The following is a 22,077-nucleotide window of genomic DNA, read 5'->3' on the forward strand; positions in this document are numbered from 1 at the left end:
CTTCTGCTTCGGGCACCGCACGGCAAGAAAGACGGATGTAATGGCATCGGCTGCATGTTTTATACCTCTGACGACCTGATGTCATGGAAGAAGGGACAGCAACCGACACAGAACCCAAGGCTTTGTTAATCAGGCCGACTGAGGGCAACCTGCAAGCAGATTACCCGAATGTAATGACTGCAACAGTGAAACACAAAGAACATCATAAGGAAATGGACCTGCCCAACTTATTGAGATGGCATTCCTTTCCCAGGTCCTTGATGTCTTTGCCCTGACACAAAATGTTCTCATTTTGTTTTCTGGAGAAGCAATAAGCTGTTTTTCTGGCACACAACATGCAAATACAACTCAGAAATAACTTGGGTTCGGCATCCATTTATAGCCACTGCTCTGCAAAACTGGTCTGCCAAGCAGTTCTCATGTAAAGGGATGCAAGATACCCTGAAGATCAAACCTGGCTCCTAAGCCATGGATCATGTCTCTGCAGACAGCCTGCATTGATTCTGCTCCACCTCTTTTAATGTGACAAACACTGGTGTCATGGTATTTTCCGAGAGAATATGCAGAGTCAATAGCTAACAACTTTGCTTGAAAGCTTTTATTGCTAAGATTACAGCCATCATATGCTCAACACAGATGTGTTTCATTTTTTAATTTTACAAAATGTTTAAGGTATGTAATATTTTGATAGGAACTGGATGACATTCCAAGGGCATCATTAAAGTTCACTAAATCAGTAATGCTTCAGTCTTTGATGGTTGTCAAAAGTGTTCTACCTTTTCCTGCAGTTCATATGGAGTTGCATGTACTGCTAGCATATTTAAGTATGCTTGACTTTTTCATTATCCTTGCTACTCTTAACTACTAGTGGCACTACCTAGATATACATTACTCCAGATTCAGTTTATACATTATTGTATTTTATGGCTGTCTTTCAACATGCAGGATATTAGACATTGCTGTATTTTTAAATAATCTTACTTCTGTCATTCTTTTGTTCTTCAAGTAAAATATCTAGATAACTTGCTTCTACTTTTTTTTCGTAATTCTTTGTGGTTCAAGTTTCCAAAGCTTCTCAGCTACCCATAAGATCATAGGAAGTTACTAGGCTACTGGCCCTGAGGCCCTTATAAGCCTAGCCAAGAGTTTAGCCCATGTTTAGACAAGTCATCACCCAAAGCCCCTGTCCAGCAGGGACACAGGTGTAACCACCAGGGGTGTATTTTCTGTTTCCCATCCAGTTATCCAGGTTGTGCTTAAAAAGAGATAATGAGGTACTCTGCTCGACATGGAGAGAGAGAGTCTATTCCACAGATTAGGGGAGTCTCTTAGCCACAAATCTATCCTGTCAACAAGTCCCATTGATATCACAGACCAGGTTGAGGTCATGCGTACAGGTTACTCAAGTGGAGCTTGACTTGCAGACATGCAGCAGTCCCACATCAAGGAAGGGTCTGAGATTGCTTTATATGCCAGACAGAGGTCACATCTGAGGAGGGTCTATGAAACTGAATAGAGGGACAGGGCTTTTAGCATGTGTAGGGTATAGGTCTGTGGCCCTGGATTCTCCTGGTGAGGAACTTCTGAGTCTCTCCAGCTGCTGCATGTGCTTTGCGTGTTACATGCCGAAGGGGGGCACAGTACTCAATAATTGGCCTTATAAGGGAAGAATACAGGGATGTTATGACCTCTTTGTCCCTGGATGAGATGGTCTTACTTATGAGGTGGGCCATGAAGAAAGCTTTCTGTACAACAACAGCAACATAGTGGTCAAAAGTTGGGTTGCTATCAACCTGGGTGCCCAAATCCCTCACTATTGATTGCATGCTTAGGATGTTATTAATGTTATATGTGGGGACATTACTCTACCCCAAAGGAGATGAGGATGCATTTTTTGGCATTAAGCTTGAGGCCACGTTTCTGGTACCAGTCATTTGTTTGGGTGAGACCCTCTTGGAGGATGTCCACATCACTTGGGGAATTGATGACCGCACCCAGTTTGCATTCATCTGCAAACATGGTCAGCCATATTCCACTGGTTTTGGCCTGCACCTCAGAGGAGTACATCCCAAATAACAGAGGCCCCAAGACTGATCCCTGGGGTAGGCCACTCGTTATGGGTCTACTGCTTGAGGTGGCTTCCCCTATTTTGATTAGGTGGGTTCTATCAGTGAACCAGTTTGCTACCCATCTGGTAACATATAGATTGATGCCTAGTTGAGAGAGTTTATCTATTATACCAGAGTGGGGAATACTGTCGAAGGCTTTGGCCAGGTCAAGGTAGGCGGTGTGCACAGTCTTCCTCTCGTCCATGGCTTTGGTGACTGTCTCAAAGTCGTCAACCAGATTTAACAGACATAACCTCCCCCTGATAAAGCCAAACTGTGTGGGGTCAAGTGTTTGGAGGTTGCCACTGTTCCCATTAATAAGGTCCATGACAATCTGTTCCATGGCCTTGCAGACCAGGCTAGTTAGGCTGATGGGTCTATAATTCCCCAGATCAGTGGACACTCCACCTTTGTGCAAAGGGATGAGGGATGACAGTGGCTGTCCTCCACTCAGCTGGGACAAAGCTGGTACTCAGGCTTTGGTTGCATAGGGTGCCTAATGGTGCTGCAAGTTCATGCCCAAGTTCATGTAGAATGCAGCCTGGGATATTATCAGGTCCCAAGGAGACTGTATTTTTTGACTTTGAGAGCGCAGTGATGACCTGTTCCCTAAAGATAATGGGTAGGGGGAAGGTACTGAGGATGTCCTAATTTACTGATGGGCGAGACAGAAGGGTGAAGTTTTCACTGAATCTGTCAGAGAGTAGATTGGCTTTCGCACCTTAGTCAACTGTACAGATTTTTGCAAAATGTCCAGATTTTTGCCTCATATTTTTGGTCTACTTCTCATAAAATTGTAGTTTTCTGGCATATAACTGGGAAATCATTGAGGGTTGAAGTCAGAAAATAATGAGTCATTTGATTTCCAAAGTTCATACCATTCACAAACTTCATACTAATGCAAAAAGTACAGTTGTGTACACTTACCATAAATGTAGATGTTCGAGTGTATTCACTGTTGAAGTCATCACATTTGGGTTATCTGCCTGCAGGTAGCCCTCAGCCAGCCTGAATACCAGAGTCTTGGGATTTCTGTATTGGAATGTGTCGCGTCTTCCATGACATCAGGTCGTCAGGGGTATAAAACATGCAGCCGACGCCATTACATCAGTTTTTCTTGCCCAAGATGTCAGGTGCCCCCAAAATAGGAAGCAATTACATGGTATGTAATACCCCCAGCAAAAAAACAAATACCAATGATATAATATATGCCAGACAAAAAAAGATAAAAGTCAAGAGAAGTCATGGGGCTGGAGTGAGGGTAACCAGGACTGAAACAGTGAATACACTTGAACATCTACATTTATGATAAGTGTACACATCTGTACTGTGTTCTTCATATTTCACTGTTGCAGTCATCACATTTGGGTCGATTCCCAAAGCTAAGGAAGGGTGGAGGTAGTTCTGAAGCATTAGGGCTGGCAATCAGGCCCTGTAAGACTGCTGTGGCAAAACCAGCTCTGGATTTAGAAAATTTAGGCAAGTAATGGTGCTTGGTGAAAGTGTGCAGAGAGCTCCAGGTTGCAGCTTCCAGGATGTCCCTGGTAGGGACTCCCCTGAGAAATGCTGTAGAGGTAGATGTAACCCTAGTGGAATGAGTTCTGATCCCCTGTTGGGAAGGTTTCCCATGGTGCTTGTAGCAGAAATGGATGCAGTGTGCTATCCAATTAGAAATGGTTTGCGTGGAAATGGCCTTGCCCTCTGCCCCTGCAGCAAAGCTGACTAGCAGCTGGTCAGATTATCTGAGAGGCTTAGTCCTGTCCAGATAAAACCTAAGCTGTCTGTGCACGTCCAGGGAATGCAGGATCCTTTCTCCTTTATTCTGAGGATTAGGAAAAAAGGTTGGCAAATGAATGGACTGCTTTAAAGCCACACTAAACAACACCTTGGGCATAAAAGATGGGTAAAGTCCTGAGGGAAACCCTGCCTGCATGGAAGATAATGAAGGTTCCACTTCCATAAGGGCCTGCAATTCAGACACTCTTCTTGCTAAAGTGATTGCTAGAAGTAAAGCCGTTTTCCATGAGAGGAATTTTAACTCTGATGTGGCCGCAAGTTCAAAGAGCGGAAGTGTGAGCTTTTGTAATACAAAGTTAAGGTCCTAGGCTAGAGTGGGAGCTCTCCTGGGGAGTCTTAAATTTTTGGCTCCTCTCAGGAACTGTTTTACCAGAGGATGAGAGAAGAGGGGTGGGCTCAGTATTACAATGAGCTGAGATGGCAGAGGCATGAATCTTAATTGAAGAGAAGGACAGGCCTTTGTGGAGCATTTCTGTTAAGTAATCTAGTATATGAGGTAAGCTGGGCACAGTTGTGCCCATTCCCTGAGAGTGGCTCCAGGAACAGTATCTTTTCCATTTTTCCTAATAGGATTTTCTAGTACTAGGTCTCCTTGCCTCAAGAATGACATCCAGCACCTGCTTACTGAGGGTTGCTGGTGTTGAATTCAGGGGATTAGTCAGGCTGCAAGGTTCAGGGTCTGTAGTTGAGGATGCAGAATCTGCCCCACCTGCTGGGACAGCAGGGAAGGAGTCAGAGGCAGGTGCCATGGTTGTAGCACTGTCATACTGCGCAAAAAAGGTACCAGTGCTGGCATGGCCAGTCTGGCACAACTGTCATTGGCTTGTCCTGTTTGATTTTTAGTAGAACCTTTGAAAGGCGTGGCAGAGGGGGAAAGGCATAGACTGAGGGGCTTTCCCAGGTGAAGGACAAGGCATCCACTTTCCAAGCTTGGCTGTGGGAAGTTCTGGTGCAATATTTGCTCAATTGATGGTTCTGAGGGGAAGCAAAGAGGTTCAAACTCTGGTGCCCCCCCCCCCCACCTGTTCCTCAAAAGCTTGAATATTTTGGGTTCCAGTTTCCACTCGTGTGGGTCCATGAGATTAATGCTCAAGTCTGCCAGTGAATTTAGTTTGCCTGGCAGGAATTGAGCTTGTAAGTGCACTTGGTTGCTCAAGACTGTGTTCCACAGAGCCATGGCTAGTCTGCAAAGTGGGTAGGAATGGGTTCCCCCCTGCTTGTTTATGTACCACATAATTGTGTTGTCTGTCTTTACCAATAGTTGTCCTGAAGGAATAAGGCCTTTGAAAGCTGTCAGAGCATTCTGCACAGCTAACATTTATTTTTGATTGATATGCAGGTGCATTTGCTTTGAGTTCCATTTTCCCTGAATGCACTGCCCTGCCATGTGAGCCCCCCCCATGCATAGTCTGATGCGTCTGTTGTTAGGGTTTGGGCAGCAGGGGGTAGAGTGAAAGGGAGTCCCTTGTTGTGGTTGCAGGCGTCTGCCCACCAAAGGAACTCTGTCCTTAGGCAAGGAATGATAGGAATCATTGTTTCCAGGTCCTGAGAATGTTGACACAGATGACATTTTAGGTACCATTGCTGTTTCCTCATATGCAGTCTTGCATATGGAATTAGTAGAATGCAAGAGGCCATGAACCCTAGGGCTTGCAGTATTTTTCTTGCAGCTATTCGGGTTTTGGTGGCAAGTAGATTGAAACAGTTTGTCAAATTTGTTTCTCTGGCGTGATGACTGCCATCTGGGAAGATGTGTTCAAGCTTGCTCCCAGGAATACAATGTATTGGCTGGGTACCAGTTGTGATTTCTTTTTGCTGATGGTGTACCCCAGTGAAGTTAGAAGTCTCTTTACAAATGCCAGGTGCTGAAGTAGCAATTCCTGACTGTCTGCCTGAAACAGGCAATCGTCCAAGTATAGGTAAATTTGAATTCCTCTCTGCCTGCAATATGCAATGGTTGGAGCTAGGCACTTTGTGAATACCCTGGGCACAGTAGACAAGCCAAAGAGAAGTGCAGAGAACTGATAGCGCATAGAGCCTGCTCTAAAGCGTAGGTATTTCCTGCAAGATTCCCTTATGGGGATGTGCAGACAAGTTTCTTTTAAATCTAGGGTTGCTAGCCAGGAGTCCTTGGCTAGCATAGGAAGCAGCTGTTGGAGAGTTAGCATTTTGAATTTTGGAACCACCAAAAAGGTGTTGAAAATAGACAGATCCAGGACAGGATGCCAACAGTTTTCTTTTCTGGGGACCAGAAACAGTCTGGAATAAAAACCTTGTCCCCTTTGTTCTGGTGGGACAGGTTTAATAGTCTTGATACTGAGAAGAGAAAGTACTTGCCTCTGGGCCACTGCCCACTGGTTTGGGAGAAGGTCTGGCCATCCGCTTATGGATGGGAGTGAGTGGAAATGGAATCTGTATACCTGGGAAACAATTTTTAAGACCTATTTGTCTTGGTTAATGTATTACCAGTTTTTGGCATGCAGTGCAAGTTTCCCTCCTAAAGCTGCAAGTACTTGGGCAAGGCTTGGAAGAGTTAAAGAAATGTCACTGTGCAATTTTACCACAGGACGGAGGCTTACTACTCCCTGTTTTGGACATGGGAGCACTCCATTGCTTAGAGCTGTGCAAAACCTGAGACTGAAGTCCTGGTGGTCTGCTACCCCTGTGTTTGGACTGAGAAGGCCTGGAAGGGACCGGAAAAGACCATTTTTTTGAAGGCCAACGCCTACTGAATCTAGGTGGCTGTACTTGTATGAAATCTGGAACAGTTTGCATAGATTTAGCTTTTTCCTCCATTCTTTTGAGGACTTCTGCTTTTTTACCAAATAGACACTCTTGATTTAATGGTGCATCCAGTAATTTTGCTTTGACATGCTCTAGCAAGTACTGTTCCTTAAGCCAAGCATGTTTTTTTAAGAACAGACCCAGTGACAGCAGCCCTGCAAGATACTTCTAAAGCATCAAACCCACATTGCAAAGTATGTTTACCAACTTGATTAGCAGAATGCATTACAACTCTTGTAAATCTTTGTGTTCTGCACAATAAGGAATCAACAACATTTTTTTGTTTAATTAGCTCCATAATATGGCGCTGATACTTTAACATATGAAACTGGCAATTTAAAGCCCTAATGGCAAGCGTAGAAGAGGTGTATACCTTTTTTCCCCATCTGTCTAATGCCCTGGAAATCCCTGTCCGAAGGGGTAGGATTTTGGGCAGCTGTAGCCTTAATGCCTTTAGGTCCCTGGGAAATAGTCTCTGGATCCGCAATAGGATTCCTAAAAAGGAATTTATGGGAGTCAAGCACTCTATAGTACCTATCAGGTTTCCTGTGAGCTGAGGGCAACGTATCAGGGGTAAGGCTGGATTCCAGGAAGACATCATCTACAATTTCCAGAACAGGAGGGATAGCTAGAGGCCTGTGTTGAGGCAAGATTAAAAATTCCCTAAGTCTCTTTTTGGTCTGGGAGCAGTCCCGGTTCTCCCAGCGGAAATGTTCTCCAAGGGTGTGCAGGGTTTCACCAAAGGAAAAATCTTCTAGAGGGGAAGCAGAGGGAATGGAATCCTCTGCATCAGAATCCTCATAGGTAGATAAGGGTATGTCCTGGAAATCAGAAGGATCACAGTAATCAGATTCCTGACCAGAAGAATCAGAAGGAAAATCAGTTCTGAGTCTTTTTGAGGGGGAAGGCTGACTTCCCCTAATTAAAGTAATGAGGTCCTCATCCATTCTAATTATTTGTTTTTGTGTCATGTGGGCCTTAGAATGCGCTTTGGTCGTCGGTTTCTTAGGCGTAGTGCGAACTTTAGGCCTGAGAAATTTGGTACTTTTGGTTTGAAAGGAATTCGTCGGTTTAATATGAAAATTGGAAGGCCTGAAAACACCCTCAGAAGCTGGTGCCTGCACAGCGGCTCCAGACCTATCCAAGGTAGAGACAGGTTCCATAGTCGAAGAAGCATCTCATGGCATACCGGACTCCGAATGGGTCTCAGTAGAGGCTTGCGAATCTGTAGAAGCAGTTATCAGGGGCTGTGAAAGCTCCTGAGTACCGTACGCATTCTGGCGACTAGCTTAACGTTAGCATCGTCGGCAGCATTGGACCTATGATGTCTGTCTCTGTCTATCGTTTTGTTTTTTCGGAAGATCAGTAGTCATATGGCTTACCAAAGTCATTTCGGAGTACGGAGATAGAGAGCGAAAGAATTTAACTACAAAAATAGCCCGATGACGAATAGTTCGGGCATTGAGAAAGGCACAAAATCAACAGTGAGGGACGTCGTGGTCTGGGCCTAAACAAGTGACGCAGTAAGAATGAAAATCTCTGAGATATTTGCTTTCCACAGGTAAGACAATTATTAATTTTTCTGACATCGTTTAGAACAAGAAAAAAGGATCCCCAACGGGGTACTTATCTTTTAGAAGACTTCAGGTCTGAAACTCGAAAAATGAAAATTTCAGGAGTCGGCCGACCGGCACTTGCAAACTGCTTCTGCTCTGGGCACCGCATGGCAAGAAAGACTGATGTAATGGCGTCGGCTGCATGTTTTATACCCCTGACGACCTGCCGTCATGGAAGAAGCGACAGCATCCAACGCAGAAATCCAAACACTCTGGTATTCAGGCCGGCTTGAGGGCAACCTTGCAGGCAGATAACCCAAATGTGATGACTGCAACAGTGAAACATGAAGAACATCCTGTTGTTCTATCTACTTTCTAAGTTTTTAAGAGCAGTATTTATAAAGTGCCCCTATTTTTGGCCTTTTCCCCGCCTATTTATGGCTTTGTCTAGACTTTTTGCTCTAAGAGGTTGAGAGGTATGTTGACTATATCTACAGAATTTGTGTATTTGGTGTCCCTGACCACCAATTCTGAACAGATCTGGGTGCTTCCGTTGAGATTGCAGACATATGTGAAGAAGGCCTTATGATGGTCTCTAGTAGATGTGGCCATTTTGGACTCTAAGTTGGCTTTAGAGGATATCACTAGTGCTCTTATTTGCTTGTTCAATCTAAGGAGAGATTGCTTCCAATTGGGCACCTGCTCCTTCTTGGTCCTAGTAAAGGGTTTGCACACACATTACAATACTTTTCAATATAAAGGCCCTCAGCCATGAGTATATCACAATCAGCAAAAATAGACGTGCAATTGTTTCTGGTTCTGTACTACTGAAATAAAAATTATGTACTGACAAGAACTATGTATCTGTATTGTCCATTTCCATTTTTCCTCAATAATGGTCTCAGATCCGACTCGGCTGCATTTACGTAGATTCTCAGATCTGACTGTCAAGCTCTTCCATTTAGCCATAATGCCTCAGAGCCCTGTAATACCTCACATCGAGTTTGCTGCACCGTAAACATACGGACTTCACTATAACCCAAATAAGAAAAGGTCAAGGAAAATAGTAATATTGAAACCACTGTTCCTGTTTGAGCACCTATCAGGTCACTCCCAGATGAAAGGACAGTGGGAGGGGGGGATTTAAGAATGAAAACAAACAACACAAATGCAGTTATGGTGAGTACATAACTTTTATATCAGATGTTGTCATTTTCATTCATTCCTCAATGCATGGGATGGGACAGAGTCCCCAGCTATGAGAACCTTGGGTGGCCCTCAAAGAAGGATATCCCAGAGTACCACAGAATCAAAAGCAACTGTCTCTGGAAATCAAATCCAACTCGTAACAAGCAATAAAGGTAAGGGCACTGGACCAAGTGGCAGCTGCACAAATATCAATAGAAGCCCTGGACAAGACAGCAGATGAAGTAGCCATGGATCTAGTGGAGTGAGCTTTTGGAGGTCTTGGCAAAGATGGACCTTTGAAAATAAAAGCTGAACTGTCTAGGCAAATCTAAGAGACTAAGCATGTAATCACCTTTGTTAGAAAGATTTTTGAAAAACACAGGTAAGTTAATGACTTGATTGATGTTCACTTCCACTTCTGAGGCTGCTTTGGTCAGAAAGGATGGATTAGTATGTAAAGTGACTATCTTTGTAAAAGATCAAGTAAGGGGATTTTGAGAAGAGTGCTTGGAGTTCAGAAACTCGCCTAACTGATGTAATGGCCACTAGAAAAACTGTTTTCCAGAAAAATGATACCCAACTTGGCTGAAAGCTTGAAAGGAGCCCGAGTCAAACCCTGCAGTAACATTGTAAGATCCCAGGGTGGAGTTGGGTCTTCTAACTGGAATTATAAGTAAAAAAGTACCTTTAAGGAATGTTTTGTACAGTTTAGAAGAAGCTGAGGAGAAGTATAATTCAAAATGGCTGCTAAATGAACTTTGATAGTGGAATAACTAGCCCCATCTGTTTCTCTGGCAGACCCAATAAGAAAATCTTTTCCATTTACTCTTCTACATTTTTCTACTGGAGTCTTTTGGGGTGATGTTCGTATCTGGCAGACCGGGGAAGAAAGCCTGAGCTGTTGAACCATTAATGCAACTGGAGAAACCATTCAGGCAACTTGAGGCCTGCAATGTCCTGATGTGTCATCCCCAAGGAATAAGATATTAGATCTTGACTGGGGTCCAGAATCCAGGACGGATGTAGATGAGGAGACGACAGGAAGGGAAACCACACTTGATGTGGCCAAAAGGGGGCAATGAGGATAACTTTACTCTTCAATTTTTGAAGAAATTTGGGGATTAGAGGTAAAGTGGGGGGTGTGTGTAAAGGAGACCAGATGGCCAAATGTGGACTACAGCATCTCTCGCTGACTCCTGAGGGGGGGGGTACAGGGCAAAGAACCTGTTGCACTTGTTGTGGCAAACAGATCACAGCAAGATTGACCCCACCGACAGAAGATCCTCTCTGCCACTGACTGATTTGAGAAACCACTCATTAGGCATTAGAATGGGCCTGCTGAGTGTCTGCTAGCACGCTAGATTTCCCCAGAATGTGCGCTGCCACACTAAAGTGGTTGGAAGACATTGCCCACTGCCACAATCTCATTGCCTCTCAACAAAGGGAATAGGATCATGTTCCCCGGTTTGTTGATGTACCAAACTACCAACATATCTGTTTGGACAGCAATCATCCCCAGAAAAAGAAAGCCTTGAAAGGCCTGCAACATGAGGAGGACCACCCTCATCCCCAGGACACTGATATGCAGACTGGTTTCTTCTGAGGATCATGTGCCTTGGACTGTCAATCCCAAGAAATGCCCCCCACCCCAAATGGGAGGCATCTGCATTAATTGTGGCTAACAGGGGTGGAAACACGAAGGAGTGTCCCAGACAAACTTTGTTGGACTGTACCCATCAGTGCAAGGAATCCTTGCAAACCCAAGAAAGTTTTATCGGGAAGATAGAGGATCTAGAAGAACCACTGAACAGCTACATTCCATGGAAGAACACACACATGCAATCGAGCCATTGGGACCAAGGTAATAGCAGTCACCACTGAACTTACAGCCAGAAGAACTAGCTTTGATGGGGGAGAAGGGTGTGAAAGAATCTGTCTCACCTGCAATCTTATGGACTGTAGTCTGTTTGATGGAGAAAAGGCCTACTGATGGGTGTTGTCCAGGGGAGCACCTATAGACTCCAAAACTTGCACAGTTCGTAAATGGGTCTTGATACAATTGACTGTGATCCCTAAAGACTGGCATGACTGACGGTAAATATTTTCTTGCCTTCTTGAGGTGATGCCTGGTTAGGGTGGTGAAGAGTCAGTCATCTAGGTAAGGAAACACACAATCTGGGAATTCTCAGGTGATCTGCTATCACTGCTATGCATCTGGTGAACTGGGGGCTGTGGTGAGACCAGAAGGCAGGACTCTGAACTGCTAATGACTAGCCCCCAGCCAAAAGAGCAGGAATCTCTGGGAGCATCTGTTCAATTTTGATATGACAATACGCGTCCTGGTGATCGATAGAGCACATCCAATTGTCCTTCTGTAGAAAAGGTAGAATGGACTAAACTGTGACCATCCGGAACATGGAGTTCTTTACAAACTGATTTAGATGGCTGTGGTCCAGAATGGGTCTCAGATCACCTGTTTTCTTTGGCACTAAAAAGAACCTTGAATAAATTCCAAATCCCCCTCTAGTCTGGTGGAACCTCTTGGATAACTCTTTGTCTAGCAGCTTTTGAATTTCTAAGGGCTGCTAACTTCCCACTGACTGGGTGGAACATCGGGGAACCTTTTCCATTGTCACTTACTAGATATTATTCTTCATAACAATATTTTTCTTTATGGTGATAAATGCTACTTACAAACATGGGGGGGTGGCAATGGGCACACCATGCGCCAACATACCTACTTGAACTTGGTACTTGCACATTGGGAACGGCAACACGCAATATGCTCGAAGAATCCATGGAGAAGTCACTTATTTTATGGGCACTTTGTGGATGATATTTTTATTGTGTGGACGGGGCAGGTCATAAATCTAAAAGCATTCATAGACTATTTGCACTCTACCACAGAGTTCCTTAAATTTTCAGTGAAATACTCAGATAAAGAGATGGACTTTTTGGATGTTAAAACTGGCTATGATGTCACGCAAGGCCTCCGAACAGAAGTACATCGCAAGGAAACTTGGCGTAACCATTATTTATATCGCCATAGTAAGCATCCAAGTCATATCTATAAGAATATAATGGAAAATCAAAGGATGCGCTTAAATAAGTTATGCACTAAGGAAGATACATTTAAGGAGGAATGTGAATTGCTTAAAGGACATCTTAGAAAGAGAGGTTATAATCCGATCTGAATAAACCAATAGATCATAATACCCTCAGAAAGATTAAAGGTTGTCCTTACTATTTAACAGCATCTGATGATGAACACAAAGCTAAACCCCAGAACTAGCAAGGGCAGAAGACTAATTGTTTACTCACCTACAGCTCAGATAATCAGCAAATATGTGAAATTATTAATACGTATTGGCTGATACTCCTGGAAGAGGAGAAGCTCAAAGTATTAGTGGGAGAAAAAAAAAAAAGATTCGTTTATAACAATAAAAAGAACTTGAAACGGTTATTTTGCCATAAAGATGGTCATCATAAAAGATTCCCTAAACTCACAGGAAAATGAGAAAATGTGGGAGATGCAAAGCATGCCCACATATTAATCCTGTTTCAGGATTTAGGCATCCAGTAAATGGCAAAGAATATAATTTCAAGGTATCTGCCACATGTAACACTAAACATCTAGTATAATTAGCGACCTGTAAACAGTGTACAGCATTTTATATAGGGAAAATGGACCAACACTTTAAGGACCGCATTTTAAGGCACCTTACAGATATTTTACACGAAGTTCAAAATAGTTCGGCCAACCAGGTGAAATGTTTTTCTACACATTCTTTCTACTTTCAATCTGTAGATATAATTACACCAAGTCCCAGAAGAGGAGATGTGGAGAATCGAACAGAAAGCCAGGAAATAAAATGGATCACTAACCTTAGAGCACACAAGTATCCAGGGTTAAATGCTGTAGTTCCCCTTAAACCTGTGTTAAAAATAGGCGTATATCCATTAGTTGATCATCTGAGGAAGACTTGCCCTTTAAGTGCTTAATGAATTGAAGCTACTGAAGGCGTGTCCAATATAAATGTTCCTGATAGGTACATAGATGTTTAAAACATTCAGCACAAACCTAAAAGATCTACTGAACTGAAGAAGGCCTGAATAGGTTGAAAGCGTTTTTCTTTGCTTACTTTTTGGTTTTAAATGAAGTTTTATGTCTAAATAAAGTCTAAAGTTTTAATTTTCAACATTAAGGTTTCAACACTATCCTCTAGGTCCGTGGTGGTCAACTCAGGAATATTTTCTGTTTTTTTCCATTTGGTTGGTTGGGTTTGCAAAAAAGGAATAAAATAGTCTCTGGATAGATTTTTTTTGTGCCCAAGTGTCTTCTGTAATCTGTAATGCCCAGGCTTCTGGGTGCAGAGACAAGCGCCCCCAATCACCTCCAGAGAAGAGCAGTCAGCAACCCTTCAGGAGCGCTGGAAGGGTTTATCTGAGAATGTTATCTCGAAACCCTTGGTTCTGTGGGCCTCCTCTGCCATGAGGGTGGAGTCTTCCACTGGTAACACCCCCTCCCTTCTTGAATCCTGGAAAGGATCTTGTGACCTTCAGTACCACATCTTTTTACCTCCAGACTGATTCCTAGAAAGGATCTCTCTGCGGTAGAAAAATTAATTCCCACAGCAGACAAGGTCATTCCACCTTGCTCACTAAGGGAGAGAGTTTCTTTTACTGTAGAGCCAAACAAGGAAGAGCCATCAAAGGAAGCATTGATGAAAAAAGACTTGAAGGGTTCCACAAAGTCGCTTAAGTGCATCCAGGCATATCTCCTGATGGCTATGCCTGAACACACCAATGAACAGTGGCCAACTGCAAAGATAGTGTTTTATGCTCCTCTGCCGGCATGCAGCTCAGAAGAGACTTGGAGAGTGCTTTAATAAAGTCTCTCAAGCAATTTGGTGAAATGTGCCAAATAATTAAGTGACCGTAAAGGCAAAGGTCACTGAGGTGTAATGACACTTTCCAAACCTGTCCATCACCACAGACTCTCTATTAAGAGGGTGGACAGAAGAGCTCTGTACTGCCAGCTCATTCTTAGTGGCTACTGCCACAACTATGGCATCCACAGGAACTCCCTTACTCCAATGAGTTCTGTCTTTGGGAAGAGCAAGAAATTTACTGGGACGATGACGGATGGGTTCTACAATATATGGTTCTTTCCATGCCCGCTGAGAGACGAGATCTATAAGGTCATCCACCTGGGGAGTAATCCAACACATAGAAGGGCTGGACCCAAAGGCTTCTAGGAACACTGATACCTCCCCATTGGAAAACCATCCACCTTTTTGGCTAAGGATCTCTAAAATTTCTCCAAAGGAGATGCCTTCTGGTGGAGATCTTGGGGAGCCTTCCACTTCACTGAAGTCAGTGTCTTTGGTTAAAGATTCCTGAGGGGAATCTATGCGCCTCCTTTTGCATGATCTCTTCCAGGGGACTCTTCCATGGGATGATCTGGTAAAGTATCAGAACAGAGGGGAACTCCTTCGATAGGAACTGCCTGAAGCTTAAATGGGATGTCTTTCCCTACGGGATAGGTTGCTGAGGCTCAGAACTCTGATCCAAAGGCAGTCCGAGACAAAAGTACACTGGACTCTCAGGTGAGAGAAAGCCCTCTCCTGCACCTCAAAAGAAGGAGGACCAAGAGAAACAATTGCAGTCCTCACCAGAGCTAAAGCTCCAGGTGCTGCAGAGCCCTGACCCTGCCTGGGCTCCTGCTGAGAAGGGAGGAGATGGGCCCAGAGTTATCCAATGCCGAGGGGAATTAACAGGTCCGAAAACCTCAGAGTTGAAACCATCCTCCCAGATCCGGTGCCGAAGCTTTGGCTCTTAAGACTCATCCAGCTCTACAGGAATTGGCACAGGGATGCAGTCAGAGTCAAAGACCTAGCTGTCTTTGGATCCAACACATCGACTCTTGTAATTCTCACATCTGAGTGCTCTGAAACTGCTAGACAGATCGGAGGAGGAGAGACAACTGAATGAGATACAGGTTGGAGGCTCAATGATCCAAAGGGAGCTGGTGCCGGTAATATCCCCATCTGAATCCGAGACCCGAGGAACTTCCTCATCCTATCCACATCTGCCTTGGAAAGACTCCAGGATGACCTGACAAAGGATGATGTGAAAGAGGCACATGCCAATCTCTTCACAGTGTCTTGTGAAATAGGTAAAGGGAGCCATGGGGAAATAGGATCTGGTGAGCAAAAGCGGGCTCCAAGACAGAAGAGATTTGAGTGTCCCAGACGTCTGATCCAAAGAAGTCGAATCTGATCTTTTAGATAACTTAGCAGGTGGCTATGAGGCTGGAGCAGGTTACAGAGATCAAGCAGGACAGCATTGCTCCCTAGACTGCAAAGAGAATTTTTGTTTCTTAGTGGACGGTTGAGTCCCTGAAGCAAAGCAGCAGTGGAAGAAGCAGGTGCAGGCAGCAACCCTTTCAACACCAGTTTGTTGAGACTATCACTTAAGGCCCAATAATTGAAACCTCACAGATCTGGTGGGAGGTTTCAAGGTGGGCGACTCCTAAACAATATACACACTCCCTGTGAGCATCAGAATTGGGTATCTTATGCCCACAGGAAGTGTACTTCTTAAAACTTGCTGGCTTTTTACCCTTGCCAGCAAGAAGGTAGAAACATTAGTAAGAAAGATATATTTTTTTAAATAGGAAAAAAAAATAAAAAATCAGTGTATTTCTCATATACCATTGCTATGTACAGTTAGGAAAATTTTTTCAGAAGGAAAGGAAAGAAGATAAGACTTGCCAACAACGGTAACAAGAGTATCCAAAAAAGACAGGTAGGAAAAAGGGACTGAAAACAGATAATACTCGATAACATAAAAGGGAGGAAATAGAGAAGAAATATATATGAAATATAAAATTTTTTCTACTTAAACTCTCAAATAGTCTAACCACCACCCCAAAAACTTGGGACAGCACAATCCACATCTGAAACATAGAAATGGCAAAAGAGATCTGAGGTACTGCAGTGCTCCGAGGCATTATGGGTAAGGGAAGGAGCTCGACAGTCTGATCCAAGAGTCTAAGTAAATGCAGCTTAGTCGGATCTGAGGACATACTTCGGCCACCTAACCCAGAACGAAGCACTAAAGGCGGAGGCGTGTCCATATTCATTAAGGATATCCACACCTCCAGGCTAGTTGCACAGCATAATGCATCCGAGATTATCCAAGTGCAACTAACTCTGGGCAAGACCGCAATCCAAATTGTAGCTTGCTACAGACCACCCACCATGCCCCAGGATTCACACTCCTCATTTCTTGATACACTGGAAAGTATTAGGGTACAACCCAACAGCCTAATAATGGGCGATTTCAACTACCCCACCATTAACTGGGAAAACTACTCATGTACCAACTCTTTCGCTCAACGTTTTCTAGAATTCATAAATTCCAACACCTTGGATCAACTTATTCACACCCCCACCAGGGGCAGCAATATCCTAGACCTGGTCATTACCAACATGGGAAACCGGTGTTCCACACCAGAGGTCAATTCCTCGGTCAGATCTGACCACAAGCTAATCAGCCTAGACATCCACATCCCACCCCACCCCCAATAAGGGAAACCATCGTAAAAAACTTCTCCAAAGCCAACTTCACACTTCTTAAGACAGAAGTGGCAAACTTCATGACACCCATGCAGACGGACAATAGAGGTATGACTGCCGAATCCTACACAAATGCACTTTATAAGCACTTACACGAGTGCATGAATCATGCTATCCCTAATAGAACCAAGATGTTATCCTCCAAAAAAAGGACGCCAATCTGGTGGTCCTCTGCCATAAACAAACTCTACAACAGAAGAAAGAAACTGTTGCAAAAAAGAGAAAAATCCCATGACTGGAGGAACTCCCTGGTCAACCTCAGTAAGAAGCTGAGATCCCTCAAAATCCTCCAAAGCTAGTTACGAAAACAAAATTGCCACGGACTCTAAAGACAACCACAAAGCAATCTATAGCTATGTTGAGAATCTAAATGGGAACACTCAAATTTGCTCTGAGTTACAGCACAATGGCACTAAATATACAGAACCAACTGATATTGTCAACATCCTAGCAGATAGGTTCAGTGCTAACTTTACCCCCCTCTCACTCCCTAGAGGGCCCATCTCTATACTGGAAGAATGCAAAGTTCCTATAATCACGGATGCACAGGTAAAAAAAAACACTCTCCAAAGCGAAGAACACAGCATCCATGGGACCCGACAATATCCCAGGCTGCGTTCTACACGAACTACAGAATGAACTGGCACCCTACCCAAAGTACCATGTTCAATCATAGCCTCACCTCAGGCTTTGTACCCACTGCCCACTGAATGGCGCACCTCGACGGTTATCTCACTCCACAAAGGGGGAGCCACGACGAACCCCGGGAACTACCGCCCCATTAGCCTGATGAGCCTGGTCTGCAAGGCCATGAAATGTATCATGGTGGAACTCAAACAAAGACATTGGTAATCTCCAAACTCTGGACCCTACCCAGTTTGGATTTGTAAAAGGCAGATCATGTCTCCTAAACCTGACTGACTTCTTTGAAGCAGTCACCAAAGCCATAATGAGGGTAAAATGGTTCACACAGCTTATCTAGATCTCGCCAAGGCTTTCTACACCATCCCCCACTCTGGAATTATAGATAAGCTCACTAAACTAGGTATAAATCCCTATGTCACAAGATGGGTTGCCAACTGGCTCACGGACAGAACCCACACTGTGAAAGTAGCGGATTCCAAATCCAACATCAGACCAGTGACAAGTGGAGTACCACAGGGTTCAGTCCTGGGTCCTCTCTTGTTCGGTATCTACTTCTCTGAAGTGCAGGCCAACACAGGTCGTCTTTGGCTAACAAAGTTTGCAGATGACTGCAAACTAGGAGCCATAATCGAAACTCCTAACGATGTGGACAAACTACAAAAGGGCCTCACTGAGACAGATACCTGGTGTCAAAGCCATGGCCTGAAGCTCGACGCCAAAAAGTGTACTGTCACCCCCTTTGGTAAAAACTCTGTACCCATGAACTACCAACATAGCTGGTAGTCTACTTAATGCTGAAAATGTGATAAGAGACCTTGGGACACAGGTGGACAGTAGTCTCTCCTTTGATAATTACATCGCCACAGTGGTCAGGAAATCCTTCTATGTGGCTCATCTCATCACAAAAGGATTCTCATCCAGAAAAAAAAGAGGTCATTGTTCCCCTCTACTCATCACTCATTAGACCCATTATAGAGTACAATGCCCCTTTTGGTATATACCTCACAAGACATCTACAACAACTGGAAAGACCACAGAAATAACTCACAAAGAGGATTACTGGCCTCAAACAGATGCCCTATGGAGACGGTCTCAAAAAACTACAGCTTTACTCCATCGCATATCGCCTACTCAGGGGCGATCTCTGCCTAACATACAAAGCTATGTCAAACCCAGAGCTGTTGGACATGCTCCACTTAAAGAAATCCCAATCCCTCCGAGCTGCACGCTCTAGGGACCTAAACCTTGTCACCACAATAAACAGAACATGCTGGAGGGATGGATTCCTGTCCCAGAGACTTCCCATACTCTGAAACAGACTACCTATCTATGTCAAACAGAGCTCCTCATTAGCACTCTTCAAGAAAAATCTTGATGATTGCATGGGAAATGGGAAATTCACCCCGGGGATCACTTCTGTGGCTCTGCCCGACAGGGGCACAGGAAAATAATTTTCTTGGGTGGCGAAAGCCAGGGTACATTTTTTGGCTGGGCTTGTATGAGCCCTAGGGCCGATAGCCTAGTACCTACCTATGAATAAATGAAAATGACATCATCAGATCCTACATTTTGTAAGCCAGCATGCACGTAAGCCCATTATTTTGAGCTGCCCTTTTTAATTTTTTATCTTATGGGTTAAATTCGCCCCCCTTTATCTATTCATGGGATTCACGCATCAGGTCTTGATTAACATGTAACTGTTCCAGCAGTTTTACATATTTCTCTATAACCACGAGCCTTCCAGTTTTCTTTCTTTTTATTCTAGTCATGATTTTTATACGTCTTTCTTTTATTTGCTGGCATTTTCTGCTAACATCTGTTTTTCCCCCCTTATGAATTGATTTACATACCTACTCCTTCCCAAAATTATGTTAATCTATGCAAAGGTGTCATCTTGCTCATGTGCAGTGCTTTTCACAGTTTGGATCTGATGATGTCAACAAATATGTAAGCAGTCCCACAACTGCAGACAGTCAATTTCAAGGAGATCTATACTTCTTTCAGACTATGGGCTATAAATCTGTGCCATGCACTGATATTTATATATCAATCTGATAAGTATGACCACGTTTTCTTATTTTACTCTGCAAATGATCCAACACCTTTTGGAGTCAGTCAACTCATAGCAAAAGAAAGAACATGCTGATTTATAGCTTGACATGTATTCCTACAAGTCAAGGCAGATTTCAATAGTATTTTTACTATTATAAAATATTCATTACTACGTTATATTATTTTTACCATTATAAAATATTCATTACTACGTTGTTTCCATTTGTGATGTACTGCTGACCCTTCATCTATATACTCCCCTCTTGTGCAAGTTCTTTTATGTCACACCACTCTTCCAAATTGATTTTTTTCTTGATGCTTCAGTTTTCCTAATATAAATACACTGCTCTAACACATTTATCAAGATCAAATGTCGCTCCTATACCATCTGAAAGTTGGATGTCTGATTATACAGTTTTATATCAACAAGAATATGTCACTGGATAAGACGGTTTCCTAGATTCAAGCTGTAATGAAAGTCTAGTCTGACGGTAAAACAGCTTAGTTGGTTAAGAGTGGGGCAAACTAGAAGTGCCGGCTAACAACTGCAAAAGAATACCTCATTGAATATATATCCTTCTTTATCATGACCCAGAAGTAAAGCGATTTGGACTATTTTTATACTGACTACCATGCAGTTTATTAATGTGCTTTATACATCACTGGGCATTCCATAAGCCACAAATGCATAATAATGTCAAATGTTTTTTTTTTTTTTCTTTTGTAATCAATCTACACCACACTTAGATACAACCCCCATTTTACATCTTCCTATTAAGGCTTTGTTTTTTTTTAGTTCCTCCTGAGCACTTCACAATTCTGCACAGCCTCAGGCTGTTCTCACAGGCTTCTGCGCGTGCCCATACCTAAATCTCTCAATGACCCCTCACCACATATTTGGGACTCTACTCTTCACTAGGTGGGCCCCCTGACTGGATATACTGGCTGACAACAACATGCTGTAAGTATAAGCAGGTAAATCAACTTACATTTGAATTTATGTATTAAAATGCAGGTACCACCTTCCAGAGGCATACAGGGACAAACCTCTGACAATGGTTCAGGTAAAGAAAATTTGATTAGTGGCTTTGATGCTTGAAAGAGGTGACGTCAGGGTGGGAGGGAAGAGCTGCCTGCACACTGCCATGATCCATTGCAGGAAAGGCAACAATGCAAAGGTGAGGCATGAAGGAAAATGTCAGGCTCATCAAACCTCCACTTGTTGGTATCCAGAGGGAAGACATTGTGGGGCCTTTGTTATGATGTGACATCACATTTCACCAGCCTATGGCTGGGGTTAGGTCATTACAAATGGTCTCACTGCCTGCATACTGGCAAGAACTCATGCAATACCCCCCCCCCCCATGGCTGCCAGAATGATAACCCCTCCAGAATGCTCTCATCTCATACAGTACTGGATAATTCCCTGAGTATATGAAAACAAATTAACAGGATGGCTGGGAAGAGTGGCAGCAAAAATCATACAGAAGAAAAATCATCTATCTACCACCCCCACAATTTGCTCAGTGTTTTACTCCACCACCTGTTACCAACAGTTCTAAAACTGGTGTCATTAAAAAGAAGCGGTCCTTGCCATGCAAACCCTGTGTGACTACACACACTACCCTGTCAAACCCCCCTTGCCATCAGACTTAACCTAGACTGTTCCTAAATAATGCCTTGTGCTTCTTTATTAGGGAAATATGTTAATGATACAAATCTGAAGAAGATGGATATCAATACAGGTTGGGCTAAAAACAGAACACAGTACAGATATAGTAATCATCTTAAACCACCACAAAAAGGTGAAATATACAGTAGTGGCTCAAGCAACACAGACATACAGAAATGTCAAACACAAATCAAATGACACAGTCCTGTTCAGCCTAGTCAGACAGGGTCAGATGGCATTAAATGGATCTGAGCTAAAAGAAACTTATACGAAAAAGTCAAACCCAACCTGACCACACAGGTTAAATAGTTAAATAGTAGAAAAAAAAAAAAACACATCAGATTAAAGAACATTAATAATACCATAACTTCTTCATACTCCTGGTCTTCTTGATTGTCATCTTCATTTTCATCATCTTCTTCATCTGGCTCAGGAAGATCTTCTTCATCATCTAGTTCAGCTAATAATGTACTAGCACGACAACTATCCAGGAAATCTACACACAACAGAGTTAAGAATCAATAGCAAGACTACTGTGAGCAGTGCGTAACACAGAAATGGTTTTAAACACTAGACCTGTGAAATGTACAAGTGACCCAAATTATGGCAATGAACTTCATTACTTGTGGACT

General features: G+C 43.4%; 1 protein-coding gene across 5 annotated transcripts in view; it reads right to left on the reverse strand.

Moving 5' to 3' along the window:
* HECTD1 (HECT domain E3 ubiquitin protein ligase 1) overlaps positions 1-22,077 on the reverse strand; it is a 4,301,832-nt gene that overhangs the window by 1,593,026 nt on the left and 2,686,729 nt on the right. For all 5 annotated transcript variants that reach the window (XM_044073821.1, XM_044073824.1, XM_044073822.1 and 2 more), the window contains one exon: positions 21,808-21,941. In XM_044073821.1, the coding sequence (XP_043929756.1) occupies positions 21,808-21,941 (134 nt within the window). The remainder of the gene's footprint in view (positions 1-21,807; positions 21,942-22,077) is intronic.

This window comes from Protopterus annectens, chromosome 6.part0, assembly GCF_019279795.1.
Source record: "Protopterus annectens isolate FY-2018-M chromosome 6.part0, PAN1.0, whole genome shotgun sequence".
Taxonomy (NCBI): Eukaryota; Metazoa; Chordata; order Ceratodontiformes; family Protopteridae; genus Protopterus; species Protopterus annectens.